The 17,856-nt window shown below is 39.6% G+C and overlaps 1 protein-coding gene across 5 annotated transcripts in view; it reads left to right on the plus strand.

Annotated features, from left to right (window-relative positions):
• The window catches only part of CNOT6 (CCR4-NOT transcription complex subunit 6), an 84,858-nt gene extending 67,950 nt beyond the window's left edge, over window positions 1-16,908 (plus strand). For 4 of the 5 annotated variants that reach the window (XM_055389526.2, XM_031011034.3, XM_063707079.1 and 1 more), the window contains 8 exons: window positions 3,094-3,198; window positions 3,280-3,348; window positions 4,421-4,578; window positions 5,663-5,817; window positions 6,422-6,576; window positions 7,680-7,910; window positions 9,782-9,984; window positions 12,523-16,908. In XM_055389526.2, the coding sequence (XP_055245501.1) occupies window positions 3,094-3,198; window positions 3,280-3,348; window positions 4,421-4,578; window positions 5,663-5,817; window positions 6,422-6,576; window positions 7,680-7,910; window positions 9,782-9,984; window positions 12,523-12,735 (1,289 nt within the window). In that variant the 3' untranslated portion in view covers window positions 12,736-16,908. The remainder of the gene's footprint in view (window positions 1-3,093; window positions 3,199-3,279; window positions 3,349-4,420; window positions 4,579-5,662; window positions 5,818-6,421; window positions 6,577-7,679; window positions 7,911-9,781; window positions 9,985-12,522) is intronic. The other variant, XM_031011035.3, reaches the window with a different exon arrangement.
• The last annotated feature ends 948 nt before the right edge of the window (window positions 16,909-17,856 follow it).

Raw genomic sequence — 17,856 nt, forward strand, 5'->3', positions numbered from 1 at the left:
CCTTTCTTTCTCTTGCAGCAGAAGTCTACCAGCCTCTCCACTTGCTCATGCTGGCATGGGTAGAGATGGGACCACGTTTTTTTCTTTAGTGTTAAGCTTGAGTAGAGTGGTTCTTATCTAAAACTTTTGTCCTTTTAGGCAGCCCTTCCCTGGTCCTTTGGCTTTTGTTGGGATTCTTTTGGGTCTGTACCCATTGGTATTTCCATGTTACTGGCTTCTTAGCTGCATGTCTGGAATATCTGAGGCAAAAAGTGAACCCAGGGAACTCATCCCTGTGCCATTCGTCAGGTCCTGCAGTCTTTTGGCTATTCTGCCTTCTCTCCTTTTTTCAGGGTTTTATGTTTGCTTTACACATAATATACAGTGCTTTTAGTTGTACCTAGTGGGAAGAATAGGGAAAAGTGTTTTTACTCCATCTACCCTAAAGTAACTTCTCATTTACTTTTGTTCTTTCTCAGGACTCAGTATAGTTTTAATTCCAGAATTTTATTGTTGTTGACTTTATTCATATATATTGTTTTCTGTTTCCAGGTAGTGAAGAGCAGATTAATTTTCAATTTAAAACAAGTCCTGGCCGGGCACGGTGGCTCACACCTGTAATCCCAGCACTTTGGGAGGCCGAGGCAGGTGGATCACGAGGTCAGGAGATTGAGACCATCTTGGCTAACGCGGTGAAACCCCGTCTCTACTAAAAATATAAAAAATTAGCCGGGCGTGGTGACGGGCACCTGTTGTCCCAGCTACTCGGGAGGCTGAGGCAGGAGAATGGCGTGAACCTGGGAGGCGGAGCTGGCAGTGAGCCAAGACCACACCATTGCACTCCAGCCTGGGTGACAAAGCAAGACTCCATCTCAAAAAAAAAAAAAAAAAATTCCTAAAAGCAAGCAGATGTAGGTGACATCCACCATTGGGCTTCAAGTGCATTTATTAGAGTCATAAGTAGGTCTTTGTATTGGAGGATGCTTTTTAGTTTATAAAGCAAGATCTTACAAGCGGGGATCACATAGGTAGAAGCAGTCATCTCTCAATATTCTTTGCACTAGAAAGTAGTAAAAAGACAGCATCGGCCGAGCGCGGTGGCTCACACCTGTAATCCCAGCACTTTGGGAGGCCAAGATGGGCAGATCAGGAGGTCGACATCATCCTGGCTAACACGGTGAAACCCCATCTCTACTAAAAATACAAAAAAAAAAAAAAATTAGCCGGGCGTGGTGGCGGCTGCCTGTAGTCCCAGCTACCTGGGAGGCTGAGGCAGAAGAATGGCATGAACCCGGGAGGCGGAGCTTGCGGTGAGCCGAGATCGCGCCACTGCACTCCAGCCTGGGCAACAGAGCGAGACTCCGTCTCAAAAAAAAAATCAGAAAAAGAAAACAGCATCACTGTAGGTCTGGTTAGAATGAGCTGTTTACCTGATACCGAGAAGTTTTCAGTTGACTTCATTTTCTCAAGATGTTTCACAAAGGGTCCTGATAAGCTTCAGGTTGTAACTGCTTATCTCACGGGATTGTGACTCAGTGAAAACATGAAAAGGCTGTGGTGGGTATAAAGAACCACACACACATGAGAGAATGGTACTCTTGTAATTGCCTTCCTGCAAATACCTACTCTGCACTTAGAGCAGCACATTTTTCTTTTTATAATTCTTAGAATCCTAGAATCTTAAAACTGAAAGAACTTAAAGATAAATGAACTTTGCCATTTTTCCCATCCATGCAACTCAGCTTCTTTGAAGGATACTCCACTGCCTCACAGCACAGGGTGTCTCAAATAGTTAACAGTGTTTGCCAACCTCTTCTATTCGGCCTTGGCCTTTCCTGTTAAATTTTTTTTTTTTTTTTGAGACAGAGTCTCACTCTGTTGCCCAGGCTGGAGTGCAGTGGCGTGATCTCGGCTCACTGCAAGCTCTGCCTCCCGGGTTCACGCCATTCTCCTGCCTCAGCCTCCTGAGTAGCTGGACTACAGGCACCTGCCACCACGCCTGGCTGTTTTTTTTTGTTTGTTTGTTTTTGTTTTTTTTTTTTGTATTTTTAGTAGAGACGGGGTTTCACCATGTTAGCCAGGATGGTCTCGATCTCCTAACCTCGTGATCCGCCCGCCTCGGCCTCCCAAAGTGCTGGGATTACAGGCGTGTCTTCCTTCTGCTCTTTGAGTCCAGTCTTTTATGAGAGAATAGGAAAAAACACTTCCTTTAGGTTTTGATCATTCTTATCTACCATATCCTTTAGTTTTTCTTCATTTGGTATGGTTAACATCTTTGACCATTTTATCTGCCTTCTTCAAACTGCAGAATTTGTCTGATTTTCTTAAAATGGCGCTGTGGCATCCAGAATAATACACAATGCTTGTGTATGATGGATAGGAACTTTGCTCTATGAAACCCTGCGCTGCACTGTTGTTATTTGTACTTTTATTCTCATGTACATAAGAAACCCTTCTGAGAGGATTTGAGACTCTTGTAGGTATATGTAAATCATTGTTTTTGCTCTCATTTTGGAACAAAGCAGTTATTGAATTTACAGATGGCTCATGGCCCTGGGATTTTTTCCCCCTCCTTAGTGAGTTAATTCTTAAGCCAAGTCAGCCCCATTTTGTTGCTTTGTTCAGTATGACTTTAAAAAATCTAAGTGCAAGTGTATATTTGTCATTAGGATGTTTTGTTGTTAGCTTTGCGACATTGTAGAGTTTTGATTCTCTGATGCATTACGCTGGCTTTCATCCTTCCCTTCACTGTTTCCTCTGCCCACCCACTCTCCCAGTCACCTGCCTGCCCCGTTCGTGTTTTGCTCACTCTTGTTTGTTATAACCATTTGTATTATTGAAAGTGTTGGCAAGGCAGGGTCAGATATAGAGCACTGCTAGAGCATTTCTGATTGACATCAGCCCATTAATATTATGTTTTGAATGTGTATATAGAACATGGTATGAATCATTTTTACTCATATCAAAAACTGAAAAAACAATATTTTCTATAGTCTGACATCTTACTAGTAACTATAACATAGTTATGGATGATCTGATAATTTTGATACATTTTAAAATTTTGAAACATTTTATTACTTAGTTTCATTTTACTTATTTCAAAAATATTTCCAGGAAATCCCCTTACCCAGGATATATTGAACCTTTATCAGGAACCAGATGGAACAAGACGGCTGCTGAACTATTTGCTTGATAATTTGTCAGGTACTGCAAAAAGAAGTAAGTGGTTATTTGTTTAAACCTTTTTATTAGGAAGACGTGTAAGAATATTGCTTAATTCTGTATTTTCTATTCAACTAGTTACAACAGAACAACCACCTCCAAGGTCTTGGATTATGTTACAAGAACCAGATAGGACAAGGCCAACTGGTTGGTAGTCTTTTATTTTTTAACTGTTATTTTTGCTCAGTCTCTATAAGCCTAACAGTATTGTCAGCATGCTTAGATTACAGGTAGCATTAAGATAGAATGTTTAAGGTTGATTTGGTTTGGGAGGTAATAAAAAAGAATTCTTGCTCACATGACCTCTATGTATACTACGTTGTGCTATATAGAAAGTGTGCTATAAAGCAGTGCTTCTCAAACGGGCAGTTTATCCCCCAGAGGACATTTGGCAATGTCTGGAGACAATTTTGATGGTCATAACTGGGGAGAGGTGCTGCTGGCGTCTAGTGGATGGAGGCCAGGGATGCTGCTCAGCATTCTATAGTACACGGCACAGGCCCCCACAACAGACTTCACCTGAAATGTCAGTAGTGCGACTCTTGTTGAGAAACCCTTCTGTAGTGTACTGATGAAATTCACTTAAAATGAATACACCCAAATTTTTCTCTATGAGAAGTTTCCAAATCCTAGCATGTTCCAAACGGATTTGACACTACCGAGTTATAAGAGAGCCAAACCCTTACAAGGAAAGTGGAACTAATGACTGCTCATCTCCTTTTAACCTAAATTCTATGTAAATAGTTTGGGAGCTTTCATGGCGCGTGTAACAAAATTTGGTCTGTGATACCATTTTCATTTTGCATGAAATAACAATAGTTGTGCTGTAGAAGAAAATGAGGCATGCCTATTAAGGAAACTACCTATCCAGTTTCCACATCTTACATTAACAGTTGGTAGCATGGTAGAAGGAGTATAGAAATGAGGAATGTTAGGCTCAGAGACTGAAGGGCTCACGAGCTTAGACTTTTCACTTCCAGACCTTCTGTGCCTACCTCTGTAGCAGGTGTACATTGTATTCTAACTTGTTCACTTATCTATCCTGCTTGCGTTATCCGTCTTTTATTTATCCCCCATATGTGGCGTATAGTAGCTTTTCAGTGACTATAGATTGAATGAATACGGTCAAACTTAACATTTAAGTGAAAACCATTACTGAAATTAATTATATATTTTTTTCTGCCACGTGTGTGAATAAGTAAAGTTATCTTTCCTACAGCCTTGTTTTCTGTCATGTGCTATAATGTTCTTTGTGATAAATATGCGACCCGGCAGTTATACGGCTACTGTCCATCATGGGCGCTAAACTGGGACTACAGGAAAAAGGCCATTATTCAAGAAATCTTGAGCTGCAATGCTGATATCGTAAGTCTTCAGGTAAGTCAGACAGAAGACAGTCGACCTAGCATTGATAAAGCAAGGAGCAACTAGGAATACATTTGAAGTTTCAGCTTCAGTAGTTCTCAAAGTACTGCTTTTTTCTGTTATTAGTGAATCCTGGGAGTACTGCCTGCTTTGCTTTTTAGTGCTATGTTGCAAAATAGGCAAATGTGTTAAGCTGGGATTTACGCGTTTGCCATGACCGCTAAATACTCACCTTCCTTCTCCCTCCAGCGTGCCTGCACTATTTTTGAATTGGGTGGCAAAGTTACTGAAATTCTGGCATGGTCAAGCTATAACTTGCATTGCCGACCATGTTGCTAGAACAATTAAGGCACCGTGTAAAAAGGACTGACTTGGTACACGAACATTTTGGGTTCTCGGTGCAACTCTCATAGTCACTCGTATGATCTTGAGCATGTTACTTTCTGCCCAAGGGTCTGAAGTTATGATTTGTAAAGTCCGTCGACCTCTGTGGTTCTTGTTCCACGTCAGTTCTAAGACATGAGGAAATACACATGCATAGAAGTGTGTCTTTCACTCACTGTTCCTAAGCAACAATGAGTTGCCCTTGGTACCTAGTACCTGTAAAATGACAAGTCGCTGTTCCAGTTGGTTTCAGATAAATAGTGTTGAAAAGATGTTACTTTTTTTTTTTTTTTGGTGGTGGGGAGACAGGCTCTTTCTCTGTCCCCCAGGCTGGAATGCAGTGGCATGATCTCAGCTCACTGCAACCTCCGCCTCCTTGGTTCAAGTGATTCTCAGCCTCCGTAGTAGCTGGGATTACAGGCATGCACCACCATGCCCGGCTAATTTTTGTATTTTTAGTAGAGATGGGGTTTCGCCATGTTGGCCAGGCTTGGTCTGGAACTCCTGGGCTCTAGTGATCCGCCCGCCTCAGCCTCTCAAAGTGCTGGGATTACAGACATGAGCCACCATGCCCGGCCCGAAAAGATGTTACATTCTTTAATCTGCAGACCAGTCCTTTGAAATTATTTCAAGCTCTCAAACTATACATAGAAGTTAATATGCAGACTAATTTTTGTCTTATGAAATAACTGTGCTGTTTACAACTTTTCAGGAGGTTGAAACGGAACAGTATTACAGTTTTTTTCTGGTAGAGCTGAAAGAACGTGGCTATAATGGATTCTTCAGTCCTAAGTCTAGAGCTAGGACAATGTCAGAACAAGAAAGGAAACATGTTGATGGCTGTGCAATATTCTTCAAGACAGAAAAGTAAGTCATCTTATTTTTAAAAAAGAACGTTTTCTCAGTATTTGCAGGGTGGGGGCCAAGGGTGTGGAAATTAATTGGCAAATGAGAGAATGAGGCACTATATTATTACTCAAGCAAAGAATACTGTTTGACCTGGGGGGTTTTTGTTTGTTTTTAATCATCAGAAACAACCTTGTTTTGGAGACATGCTTAAAGTACTGCTGTTTCTTCAGGTGTTTACTAGGGTTTAACTCCCAATTGTTAATTGAAATACCATGTAGTTAAAATTCCCTCTATGATGGTACAGGGATTCTTAAACCCATACTTTAGAAAAGAATTGTTTAAAAATTACAAGGTAGAATATTCCAACATAAAACTTAAACAGAAGATGACTACATTTTCTTCAGTTGTAAAAATATTTCAAGTTGTTATTTGTATCAATAACAGACTGAGAGCAACTTTAAATGGATGTGGGAACCTTGGTGCTGAACGTGGAGGGTTTTCCGTAATGTGATTTAAGTGCCATCGTATCTGTTAAGGAAGTTTGGGAAAACTACGTTTCCCACAAAGCTAACCTCTTGGTATTCCCAACTCTCTGTGTGTGTGTGTGTTGTTTTTGTTTTAGATTTACTTTGGTTCAGAAACACACTGTTGAATTTAATCAGCTAGCCATGGCAAATTCTGAGGGGTCTGAAGCTATGCTGAACAGAGTCATGACAAAAGATAACATTGGGGTTGCAGTACTGCTAGAACTTCGGAAGGAATCGATTGAAATGCCGTGTGAGTGCCCTTCACTTCCTGTAAAATTGACCAGCTCTGACTAGACATCTTCAAAAGAATAGAAAACAGAAATTTCATTGTGTATTCATGGTCTTGTCTAACACCTGAAGAAACTCAGTGAGAAGTTGTCTTTCCTAAAATGTATCTCTTTTTCTCTACCACAAAGCTTAACATGAGAAAGCATTGCCCATTAAAGTATTAGAAGCCTTGAAAAGCATTAAAAAACCTTTTTTTTTTTTTGCTTCTAAGAATTTTTCATATAAAATAAATGTTGAAGTAAATATTAATTAAAATAACTGCTCAGGGGTAAGAACTCCATACACTTTTGTAATTTTTTGGCAGCAAAGATATTCTGTAAGCTAACTTCTTTTCCTGATCTATTTAAAATAATCATTTTATTAGCTGGGTGTGGTGGTGGGCACCTGTAATCCCAGCTACTTAGGAGGCTGAGGGAGAGAACTGCTTGAACCCAGGAGGCAGAGGTTGCAGTGAGCCAAGATTGTCACACTGCACTCCAACCTGGGTGACAGAGTGAGACTCCTTCTCAAAAAAAAAATAAATAAATAAATATAAATAAATAAATAAAATAATTATTTTAAAGGTCTTGGGTTTTGGATAAATGGACCACTTCAAATTGAAAGCATATTTCAAGTGACCATTATGCTGGGAGCCGAAACTTGTGTCACTTGAGGAACAGTTGGAACTGGAGAAATTTAATGTGAAGTATAGAAAAAATGGAAATAGGACTTAACGATTGTCTTAAATCTAAGAAAGAGGGTTTAGATGTAATTTTGTGAGGCTTGATTTAGGACATCCAACCTAAGACCAAAAGTTTCAAGGAGACAGAATTTTAAAAATCAAGCTGTCCCAAATAGGGCTATTTTTGTACAAATAGTGAATGCCTTGTGCTGGAAGCATCAGCCCAGGTTTAGATGTGTATTTCTCGGGTTTGTTGTAGGGCACATTCAGTCATCCGGTGGGAATTTTAGGTGTCTTTTCTATTCTGGGACTCTGAGAGATTATTTGCTTTCAGACGCTGTAAGAATATATGGGCTGATGGGCGGGTTTTGTCTCTTTCTTTGTTTCGTTTTTATCTAATTTAGCTGGAAAGCCACATCTTGGAACAGAAAAACAACTTATTCTTGTGGCTAATGCCCACATGCATTGGGACCCTGAATACTCTGATGTGAAGTTGGTACAAACTATGATGTTCCTCTCAGAAGTGAAGAACATTATTGATAAAGCCTCTCGCAACCTCAAATCCAGTGTTTTGGGAGAATTTGGAACTATTCCACTTGTGTTATGTGCAGATCTTAATTCTTTGCCAGACTCTGGTAAGAAAATAATGTGATTTTATGTAGAATATTTTTTGACATAGGATGATTTAGTAATGTTTTGTTTCTGATCATTCCAAATTAAGTCCAAATAAAAATTCAGTTTGTAATGGCAGCTATGAGCAGGTTTTAAACATCATGTTGGGGTGGAGGGGCCATTTTGAAGATGAAACGATATTATGGAAACTTGAGAAGGATGTTAATTATCTTGAATAAACACATAAGCAATAACGTGAAATAACTCTTTAAAGAACGTATGTAGTTCCATTTTATTACTCCCAAGTCAGAGATAATTATGGTTATTAAGACAGCCTCTTTGGGATTCCAGCATGTGGTAATATAATCATAGTTTAAATTTGAGTTAAAATTATAGAATCTCAATTTTGCATGTATTTATAACTTGATTAGAAAAATACACCTCAGGTGGAAAATGAGCTCCTTTATTTGCACACATATCAGTCAAGCGATTTTGACAAAGAGCAAGGATCTTGATTTTTATTAAAATGTAGAATACAGAAAGCCCGATCTGGAACGCTCTTTCCGTGGATAGTATACAATAAACAATAGCCCTTGTAATAACAAACCGTTTCTTTCTTTTTGTGTTTCAACTCATTTATACACACAGGAATACTCTTCCTTGGACGTGCATGTACGCATGAACACACACACACGCACATTTGGAAGCACGTTCTTGACATCACAATAGATAGAGCCCTTAGGAGGAAAGAAACTGGCCGGGCGCCGTGGCTCATGCCCGTAATCCCAGCACTTTGGGGGGCCCAGGTGGGCAGATCAGTTGAGGCCAGCAGTTCGAGACCAACCTGGCCAACATGGTGAAACCCCATCTGTACTGAGAATACAAAAATTAGCCAGGCGTGGTAGTGCACGCCTGTAATCCCAGCTACTCGGGAGGCTGAGGCACAAGAATGACTTGAACCCCAGAGGCAGAAGTTGCAGGGAGCCAAGATTGTACCACTGCACGTCAGCCTGGGTGACAGAGCGAGACTATAAATAATAATAATATGATAATAAAAGAGAGAGAAAGAAAAACTGAGTTAAAATTCAATTTCAGGGAAAATCAAAGCTATCTGAAATCTGTAATTATTTCATCTCATCAAGTTATCTGGGGATTACTGCTCCTGAAGCAGTTGAGTAGTAGTCTCTGACAATTTCTCTACATGCTTTCTACAAAGTATCTGAGGAGTAAAGAGAAAATCTGGTCAAACATTAATATCCAAGACCCATTTCAGCATTGAGAAATACAGTATTATAATAGCAGGCGGGTCAGAAAATGTCCAGCCTTGCTAATTTGTGAATAAAATGTAAATGAAAGTATATTTTCATAGCCCATCTTATGCTTAGTAAATTGGGAAAATACTTCACCAGGGATGTGGACGTTTGCCCTGTAACTAGCTGGTGGTATTCTCTTCCATAGTTGGCAGCATTATAAAATGGCACATTCAGTCCTAATCTTGGGATTTTATACCAAGTAAATAATTGAGCGTAAGCCAGAAGTCTGCGTACTAAGTTGCTGATCATGGTGTTATCTTTAATTCTTTGTAAAAAGTGGAAACAACCTGCATTTTACAAAATAAGTAACCAGTAAATATTATCCACCAGCCCAATTGCATTGTGCAGCCATTAAAGAACGATAATTGGGAAGACACATGTTCATAAAGCAAAGTATAAACTATTCAATACTCTGTGATGACAACTGTGTAAAAATAGATGTGGGCAAGTCCTGGCAAATGTAAAAGGAAACATTTTGGAACGTGGGAGTATGTGTAGTTTAAAACTTCTTACTATTGCATGATCTTTTAAAATTACTTTTTGTATATATTTGACAATAAAAAAATTTGTCTTCATTGTAGGTGTTGTAGAATATTTGAGCACAGGTGGAGTAGAAACAAATCACAAAGACTTTAAGGAGTTGAGGTATAATGAAAGTCTCACAAACTTCAGCTGTCATGGGAAGAATGGAACCACCAATGGAAGGATCACTCATGGCTTCAAGTTACAGAGTGCCTATGAGAGCGGCCTGATGCCTTACACGAATTACACATTTGATTTCAAGGTGTGTCTTGAGACTGATAAGTTTTTCAAACCTGTATTTTACTGGCAGGTGTTCTGATACATCATTATGTCTTTAAAACTGTGGCTGTGTGTTCAGACTGGAATGAAGCAGTCTTGAATTCATTGACAGCAATATTCTTTGTTTTTTGTTTGAGACAAGGTCTCACTCTGTTACCCAGGCTGGAGTGCAGTGGCACAGTGATGGCTCACTGCAGCTTCAACCATGCTGGCTCAAACGATCCTCTCACCTCGGCCTCCCTAGTAGCTGGGACTACAGGCGCCTACTACCACGCCTGGCTAATTCTTGTATTTTTTGTAGAGATGGGGTCTCACTATGCCCAGGCTGATCTTGAACTCCTGGCCTCAAATGATTCTTCCACCTCAGCGTCCCAGTGTGCTGGGATTACAGGCGTGAACCACTGTGCTCAGCCAGTAATACTCTTTTATTACTCTTTTTTAGAAGTCCATGTGATCAGTGTCACATCCTTACCTTGTAGATGTTTATTCTAATAATTTTCAGGATAAGAAGTCACATGAAATAATCTGTAAAATTCCTAAGTTGACTTTTTCACCTTTTGGGGACAATTATGTTTCTTATATTCTCATTACTAATAGCTAGATATGCAGCACCATAATTATCTAGTTTGGGTGGCATTTGGGGTAAGATGTTCCTTCTCTTACATTTTAATTTAACTGAAAGTAAACTCTTGCATGCCAAAATGTGATTTATATTAGCTATTTTTAAGTGTTTCTAAGATACATCTTTTTCCTCCCCCTAGAGACAGTCTTGCTCTGTTGCCCAGGCTGGAGTGCAGTGGCGTGATCTCGGCTCACTGCAACCTCCACCTCCCAGGTTCAAGTGATTCTTATACCTCAGCCTCCCAAGTAGCTGGGATTACAGGCATGCGCCACCTCACCTGGCTAATTTTTGTATCTTTAATAGAGACGGAGTTTCACCATGTTGGCCAGGCTGGTCTTGAATTCCTGGCCTCAAGTGATCCACCCACCTTGGCCTCCCAAAGTGCTGGGATTACAGGCATGAGCCACCGCACCTGGTCAGACTTTCACCATTTTTAACGTTAGTGATTGTTTAGGGCTCTCACTTTCTTTTGTTCAACTGTCCTTTTTCTAAAAAGAGATATGGTCTCACTCATTTTGCCCAGGCTGAAGTACAGTGATGTGATGATAACACACTGCAGCCTCAAACTCTCGGGCTCAGGCAACCCTCCTGCCTCAGCCTCCCCGCTGACTTGGACTACAGGTGTCCGCCACCATACCCATATCATTTTTTTTGGTAATTTTTTGTAAAGACAAGGTCTTGCTATATTGCCTAGCCCAATCTTGAACCCCTGGCCTCAAGCAATCCTCCTGCCTTAGCCTCCCAAAGTGCTGGGATTATAGACGGGAGCTACCACATCTGGCTCAGCTGCCCTTTTAAACTACTTTTTGCATTTCTGCTTTCTTAAAAATTTCTTAACTCCCAGCTTTCTATTTCTAAGCTGCTGGAAAAGTAATCATTTAGATTAGACTGTCAGAGTGTAAGTAAGAGTTTAGATAGTATCTCAGGAGCCCTTGCACCTTAGAGCATAGAAAGTAAACCCCTGTTTATCCTCAGGTGCCCCTTCCTTTCAGGTTCTTCAGGAGACATTGAAGAGAAGGCATGGGTAGCAGCCAAAGAGTGGGAACGCTTAGCGTTTTCTTTCTCTTTCTGTTGCTGATACAGTGGCAGGAAGAAGACACTTGAATGTGCTTCAGTACGTTTGGCCAAGAGCATGTAGAGGGGAGGAGCAGAACCATCAGATGGGAACAGTTTAGTAGATGCCATGGCGGGGTGCTGCTGAGAGAAAAGGGGGTCAGGTAGAGACAGTCCTGCCCTCATGGAGCTGAGGTGTGATGAGAGAGACAAGTCTCAACCACACAAATGAGTAGATAATTACACCTTGAGATGGCCATTAGCAAGGGAAGTGAATCCGTGGTGGGAGGTAGGGTAGTAAGTAGGTAGGAGCAGGATTCAGGAAGGTCTTTGGAAAGCAGTTGAACCTGACATTGAAAGATTAAGAAGGAATTGACCTCATAACAAGTAGAAGAAAGTGTTCCAGGCAGAATGGTGGAGGGGGGCAGTGTGTGTGTGTGTGAGTGTGTGTGTGTGTGTGTGTGTCCGTCCGTCCATCCTGGGGCAGGAAAGAACTTGGTACCTATAGGTCCCCTCACATCCTCACCCCTTTCTCATTCCAAAGGCTAGTGTGGCAGCAGGGAAAGTGGCACAAATTAGGCTAGGAAAGAGAAGCAGAGGCTGCATCCTGAAAGGCCTTTTAGGTCTTGTTAAAGATCCAGATAAGAAGAACGCTTCATTCTGCTAGATTTGACATTTTGCATGGGGACCATTTGGTGTATGTAGTACAGACCTCATCCTACAAGCTAGTAAGTTTCACTTGTTCTGTTCTGTTCACCAAACATGACATAAAGGCATGTCTTGAAAGCACTGAGGATTTTAGTGTTGTCTTATATGGTGCTTATCTTTTTTTCTGTTGTTTTTCAGGGTATAATCGACTACATTTTCTATTCTAAACCTCAGCTGAACACCTTAGGCATCCTGGGCCCTCTGGACCACCACTGGCTGGTTGAGAATAACATCAGTGGCTGCCCGCACCCCCTCATCCCCTCTGACCACTTCTCACTTTTTGCACAACTGGAGCTCTTACTGCCTTTCCTGCCCCAAGTCAACGGCATCCACCTTCCTGGCAGGAGGTAGTCAAGCACCTTCAGAGGACAGCCTTGATTCACTTGTAAACTTATGAAAATCTGAACATAGGGGAGTGAGGTATGGCCACTGAGGATTTTTGCTTAAGAATGATTTGGACTTTCAATCTGATTATTTGATAAGGATATAGTATGAAAGCCAGGTGCTAGCAACAGACAAATTCTGAGCCCAATATGCTTTATACTGCTAGACAGGGATTGGTGTGTTTGCACCTGTCTTTCATTTGTCATAAGAGATTTTCCTATTTCTTCTACCCAATAGAATATTTTCATGCCTGGGAATAGGAAAATGTGTGAACAGCGTATTCTCTTCACACAGAAATCTGTAGCACTGCTTTTTTGAGGCCAGTAGCAACATCCAGAGACCATTCTTCCATACTTTACTCCCTCCTTTTTCAGACTTGTTTGTAAAGTACAGAATCTGAATTTAGCCTTTATGATTGTATATGATCCACAGAAGACCTGATTTATGAAATTTTGTACTAAAAAAAATCATTTGGAAATGATTGTATTGTAAACTGAGGCTAAATTTTTTTTTAAACCTGTTTCATGTGTTATAAAGGCCAGCTTGTAAAAGAAGCTGCAACAGACTTTCTCTGCTCATGATTTGCACTCTTAGGGTTTTGTTAGCCCTTTTGTACTACTTTCTTTTTAAATTGAGAACATGGTTCTTTACATATAAATCTGCTTCAACCTTAGGATGTTTTCAGACCAGAGGCAACTTATTCATGAATTTTTATGAAAACTATCTACTAGGACAGATAAGCTGAACAGTGATGATCTGTAGACATTTATGGACTGAATGTAATGGTTGATATATGTACATTCTGATATTTTTAAATCTTTAACTTTTTAAAGTTAAAAACCTACAGCTGCTTAGGTCCAGCTTCTTAACTCTTTTTGAGACACTTCCTGTCCTATCTCCACTGTGCCTGCCTAAATTTGTTCTCACCAAGCACTGCCTGTGCATGCAGAGAAAATCTGTGCATCCTCTTTTATATTTTTAAAATACTGTTTAACATTTGTGAGAATTTTATGAAAATGCTTTTGTATGAGCTGTGGCTTTTTCCCATTGTGAAGCATTGAATATCACATTTTGGAACATGTTATAGGGTGAGTCCCTGGATCTTTGCTCACCAGATCCAAGCACTGCTTCTCGGTGTCATTGCAGTGTGCTGCTTGTCACCCAGAATACTACTATCATGTGAATTCTTTTTGTCGGTAGTGTCTTTTCCTTAGTCTTTTTGTTGTTGTTGTTGTTGTTGTTGTTGTTTTAATCATTCCTTTTTTAAGAAGAAGTAATTTTCCATTTATGAAGCAGTATGAATTAGATGTATTTTCAAAACAGGTCCCTAAGACAATTCTTCAGATCATTTTTAAAATGACTAAGTCATTTTAGTATGTCAAGCAAGATAAAAATTACATCATACCGTCTATTTTGCCCGTAGTGCCATTTAGAGATGAAAACCAGCTTTAACTTTGCAAAGTGAACATGTACATGGTCTGCTCTCATTTATTCATTCTTCTCTCAAAAGTCAAATGAATGCAGAGGGAGCTTGGTCAAACTGCTTTTGTTTCAACTGCAGGCAGGGGAGCAAAAGGACGCCATGTGAGCATTAGGAAAAAAAAATACTGACTCTTACTAACAATTTTTATACAGAGAATGAGTCATTTTGGAAATGATTCTTTTTTTTTTTTTTTTTTTTTTTTCTCCTTTTAGAAAATTCTCCAAAAGGTTTTGATGTTGAATCTTGGTCTTGGACCTGTTTTTTCCTTTGAGGGTTTTTTGTTTTTTGTTTTTTCTAGGATTTCATTGTGATGTTTTGGTTTTGTTTTTTGCTTTTTGTTTAAGTTGTGCTGACACCAAACACATCCAGTTTATAATCAGTACATTGGAAAGCTGGTATTGATGTAGAACCAGTGCATAACTTTTTATGGGGTTTTGTTATTGGTTTTTTTCGTAAAGTGTGAATAAAAGGTATGTTTACTCGTTTTTCCTGAACACTGTGTTGGTAATGTGCATCATGACAATTTCCAGTGAAGGTGAGCTGGAGCTGGTTGGACTAATGAGACTGAGGAAGCAGCTTTTCCTACGATCTGCATTATGTAATCACAGGTCCAGAGAGCTTTATGGAAGCGGGAGAGGAGGAGCACTTACTCATGTTGTATTTGTTAATGGAGGATGTCATCTTTTCATGGATGCTGGAACTAGAGTGCACTTGTTAGATGCTAAAGGTTTGAGCTTTACACAAAATGTATTCATCTGTATTTGTTATTGTCTACAGTATATTTGAATTTGGGGCAACATATTAAGATGTAATGGCCTGTTATGTCTTGAAAATACTTGTTTTGCCTCTTCCAGGCATACTGCATTCTGTGGATCAGTTTGAACAGCTTCTCCACCTTATTTGGACAGTGATAAATTGAACCAAGAGTGTAGATTTACAAGTGTAACCTTCAAAAGAGGAAGAACTATTTGGGGTCTGTAGGGAATGAACAGTCACACCAAAATAGACTATGATGCTTTTGTTAAGAAAGGTTTCATGTTTTAGATATTTTCCGTGTCCTAAATAATTTTCAATAATCTATAATCCCTAAAATGCAATAAAAACTAGTATGTTTTCACGGTGTATATTTTTTTTCAAAAATTCTGTAACAAATATATTTAATGTGTTGCCATAATGTCATTTCAGTATTTTTGCTGGATAAATCCATTTTAGAAATGTCTTACAAAAAGTTTAGGGCATGTTTTCTGTTTTAAAGACCAGAAGTTTGAAGGCACCCAAGTCCTTGTCGCCAATCTCCTGAAGTACAGCTTTACCATATTAGTGGTAATTATTTATGCTTTGAGAATTTAAATATTGTTCGTCAAGTTAACTTATGGCATAATTTAAGCTAAAGTTGTAGAAATGAATTGTTGAGTGCAACTTTAATAGTCCCAAAGATAGGCAGAGAACATCTCCAAAAATATGTGTGTGTGTGTGTGTGTGTGTGTGTGTGTTTAATATGATTTAGTGACAACCAGGAAAACTTACTTGGGGTTATTAGCACTTTCAAACTTAGGGACATTATTAAATTGGATAGAATGCACTTCTAAATGTTTAAATTAAAATTTCAAAGCTCTTTCAAGATTCAGGTTCTCAATAATAATATTCAAGTTTTAGAGTTTCACTTTGTACTATTTAAATTTATGGAACTAGTTTCCATACTGACTTCTAAGGTTTTGGGGTCATATATAAGGACTAAAGCCAAGCTAGGCAAAACAATTACAGCATTGTTTTTTTTTAGTAAAGCTATCAGAATATCCAGTACAAATGTTGCAGATAATTCCAAGAACTCCTTTAGCAGGTGTTCTTCACCATTCATAACCAGTATTTTAAGATGTTCACTTTGCTCTTCTTTTTGGTTACATAAATTTTAATAACTGGTATGTTGAAGTAGTGTCTAAAAGTATCTAGTCTTTATTCACAGTACATTATATTGTGTAATGCACTGGACTAACTCTTGTTTACCATTCATGTAACAAAACCCAGCACATTATCTGCACTATAAGCTCAAAGAATGTCACATCCGCCCAGGCAGCTCTTTGATGAGGGTGATGGGAACTGAATAAACCATACGGACTGGCGGTAACAAGGGCTTTTACTGTTCTGTTCAGTGGAACCTTCTTGGTCAAATTGTAATTAGCTAGTATTATATTTATATACAGGGTCTTTTTTCTTTACTGATGTATTTTCCTACTCATAGCCAACCAATAAATTCAGTATCTGTTTCAAATATTTTAGAAGTGTAATTTGTATAGCTGTAGTACTGAGGTTTGAGGAAAAATAAATGTTAATCAGCAGACCACGTATTTAAAATTCTGAATCTTCTGGGACGGGGTTGTAACTCACCCTTCCAAAGGGAAGAGTGCAGGGGGACAGGGCCATGATATGGGGAAATGGTGTAAACTAATGTATTTCTTTATTGGCTGTTATTCTGTATAACACTCATATCTTTGCCAAAGTTCAATTTTATATTTAGGCAACTGATGGTCCTTTTGCATTTAGGATTTTCGTTGTTGTTACCTTATACCTCATGATATAAGAAATGGGCTCATGTGTCTTCCGTCTTTTGGAAGGAGGTTGACATATTTTAAATAAATGCTTTTAAATACAGTAGCAAACATTGTGTTGGGGTTATAATAATTCATTAAATGTCTTGTTGCCTGTATTTTGTTGTATGTGTAAACTCTAAAAACGTGTGACTTCCTCAGTCTTCAGATGTCAGCTTACAATTGAGAAAACAACATGAGTTCCTTTGCTTTTAGAACGACTTCCATAGCAGATGTACATTTTTATGTACATGTGGGAAAAACCATGCAAAATCTGGACAGTTTAGATAATATTTCCTTTGATCTCCAGTTTTTAAAGTAGGCATGTTCTGCTTAATCCTTAATACAGTGATGCACATTAGGGGGATGTATGCTGAGAAATGCATCCTTAGGTGATTTTGCCATTGTGTGAACATCAGATTGTATTTACATAAACCTAAATGGTGTAGCCTATTACGCATCTAGGCTGTGTGCTTAGCCTATTGCTCCTGGGCGAGAAACCTGTGCAGCATGTTACTGTATTGAACACTGTAAGCAATTGTAAGACAATGGTAAATATTTGTGTATCTAAACATGGAAAAGACAGAGTAGGCTGGGTGCGGTGGCTCACACCTGTAATCCCAGCACTTTGGGAGGCTGAGGCAGGTGGATCATGAGGTCAGGAGATCGAGACCATCCTGGCTAACACGGTGAAACCCCGTCTCTACTGAAAATACAAAAAATTAGCCGGGCGTGGTGGCAGGCACCTGTAGACCCAGCTACTCAGGAGGCTGAGGCAGGAGAATGGTGTGAAACCTGGAGGCGGAGCTTTCAGTGAGCCGAGATTGCACCATTGCACTCCAGCCTGGGCGACAGAGCGAGACTCCGTCTCAAAAAAAAAAAAAAGTGAAAATACAGTATAAAAAGTGGTATGTCTGAGGCTGGCCACGGTGGCTCACGCCTGTAATCTCGTTTTGGGAGGCCGAGGTGGGCGGATCACTTGAGGCCAGGAGTTCAAGACCAGACTGCGCATCATGGTGA

Source organism: Gorilla gorilla, chromosome 4 (genome assembly GCF_029281585.2).
Source record: "Gorilla gorilla gorilla isolate KB3781 chromosome 4, NHGRI_mGorGor1-v2.1_pri, whole genome shotgun sequence".
Taxonomy (NCBI): Eukaryota; Metazoa; Chordata; class Mammalia; order Primates; family Hominidae; genus Gorilla; species Gorilla gorilla.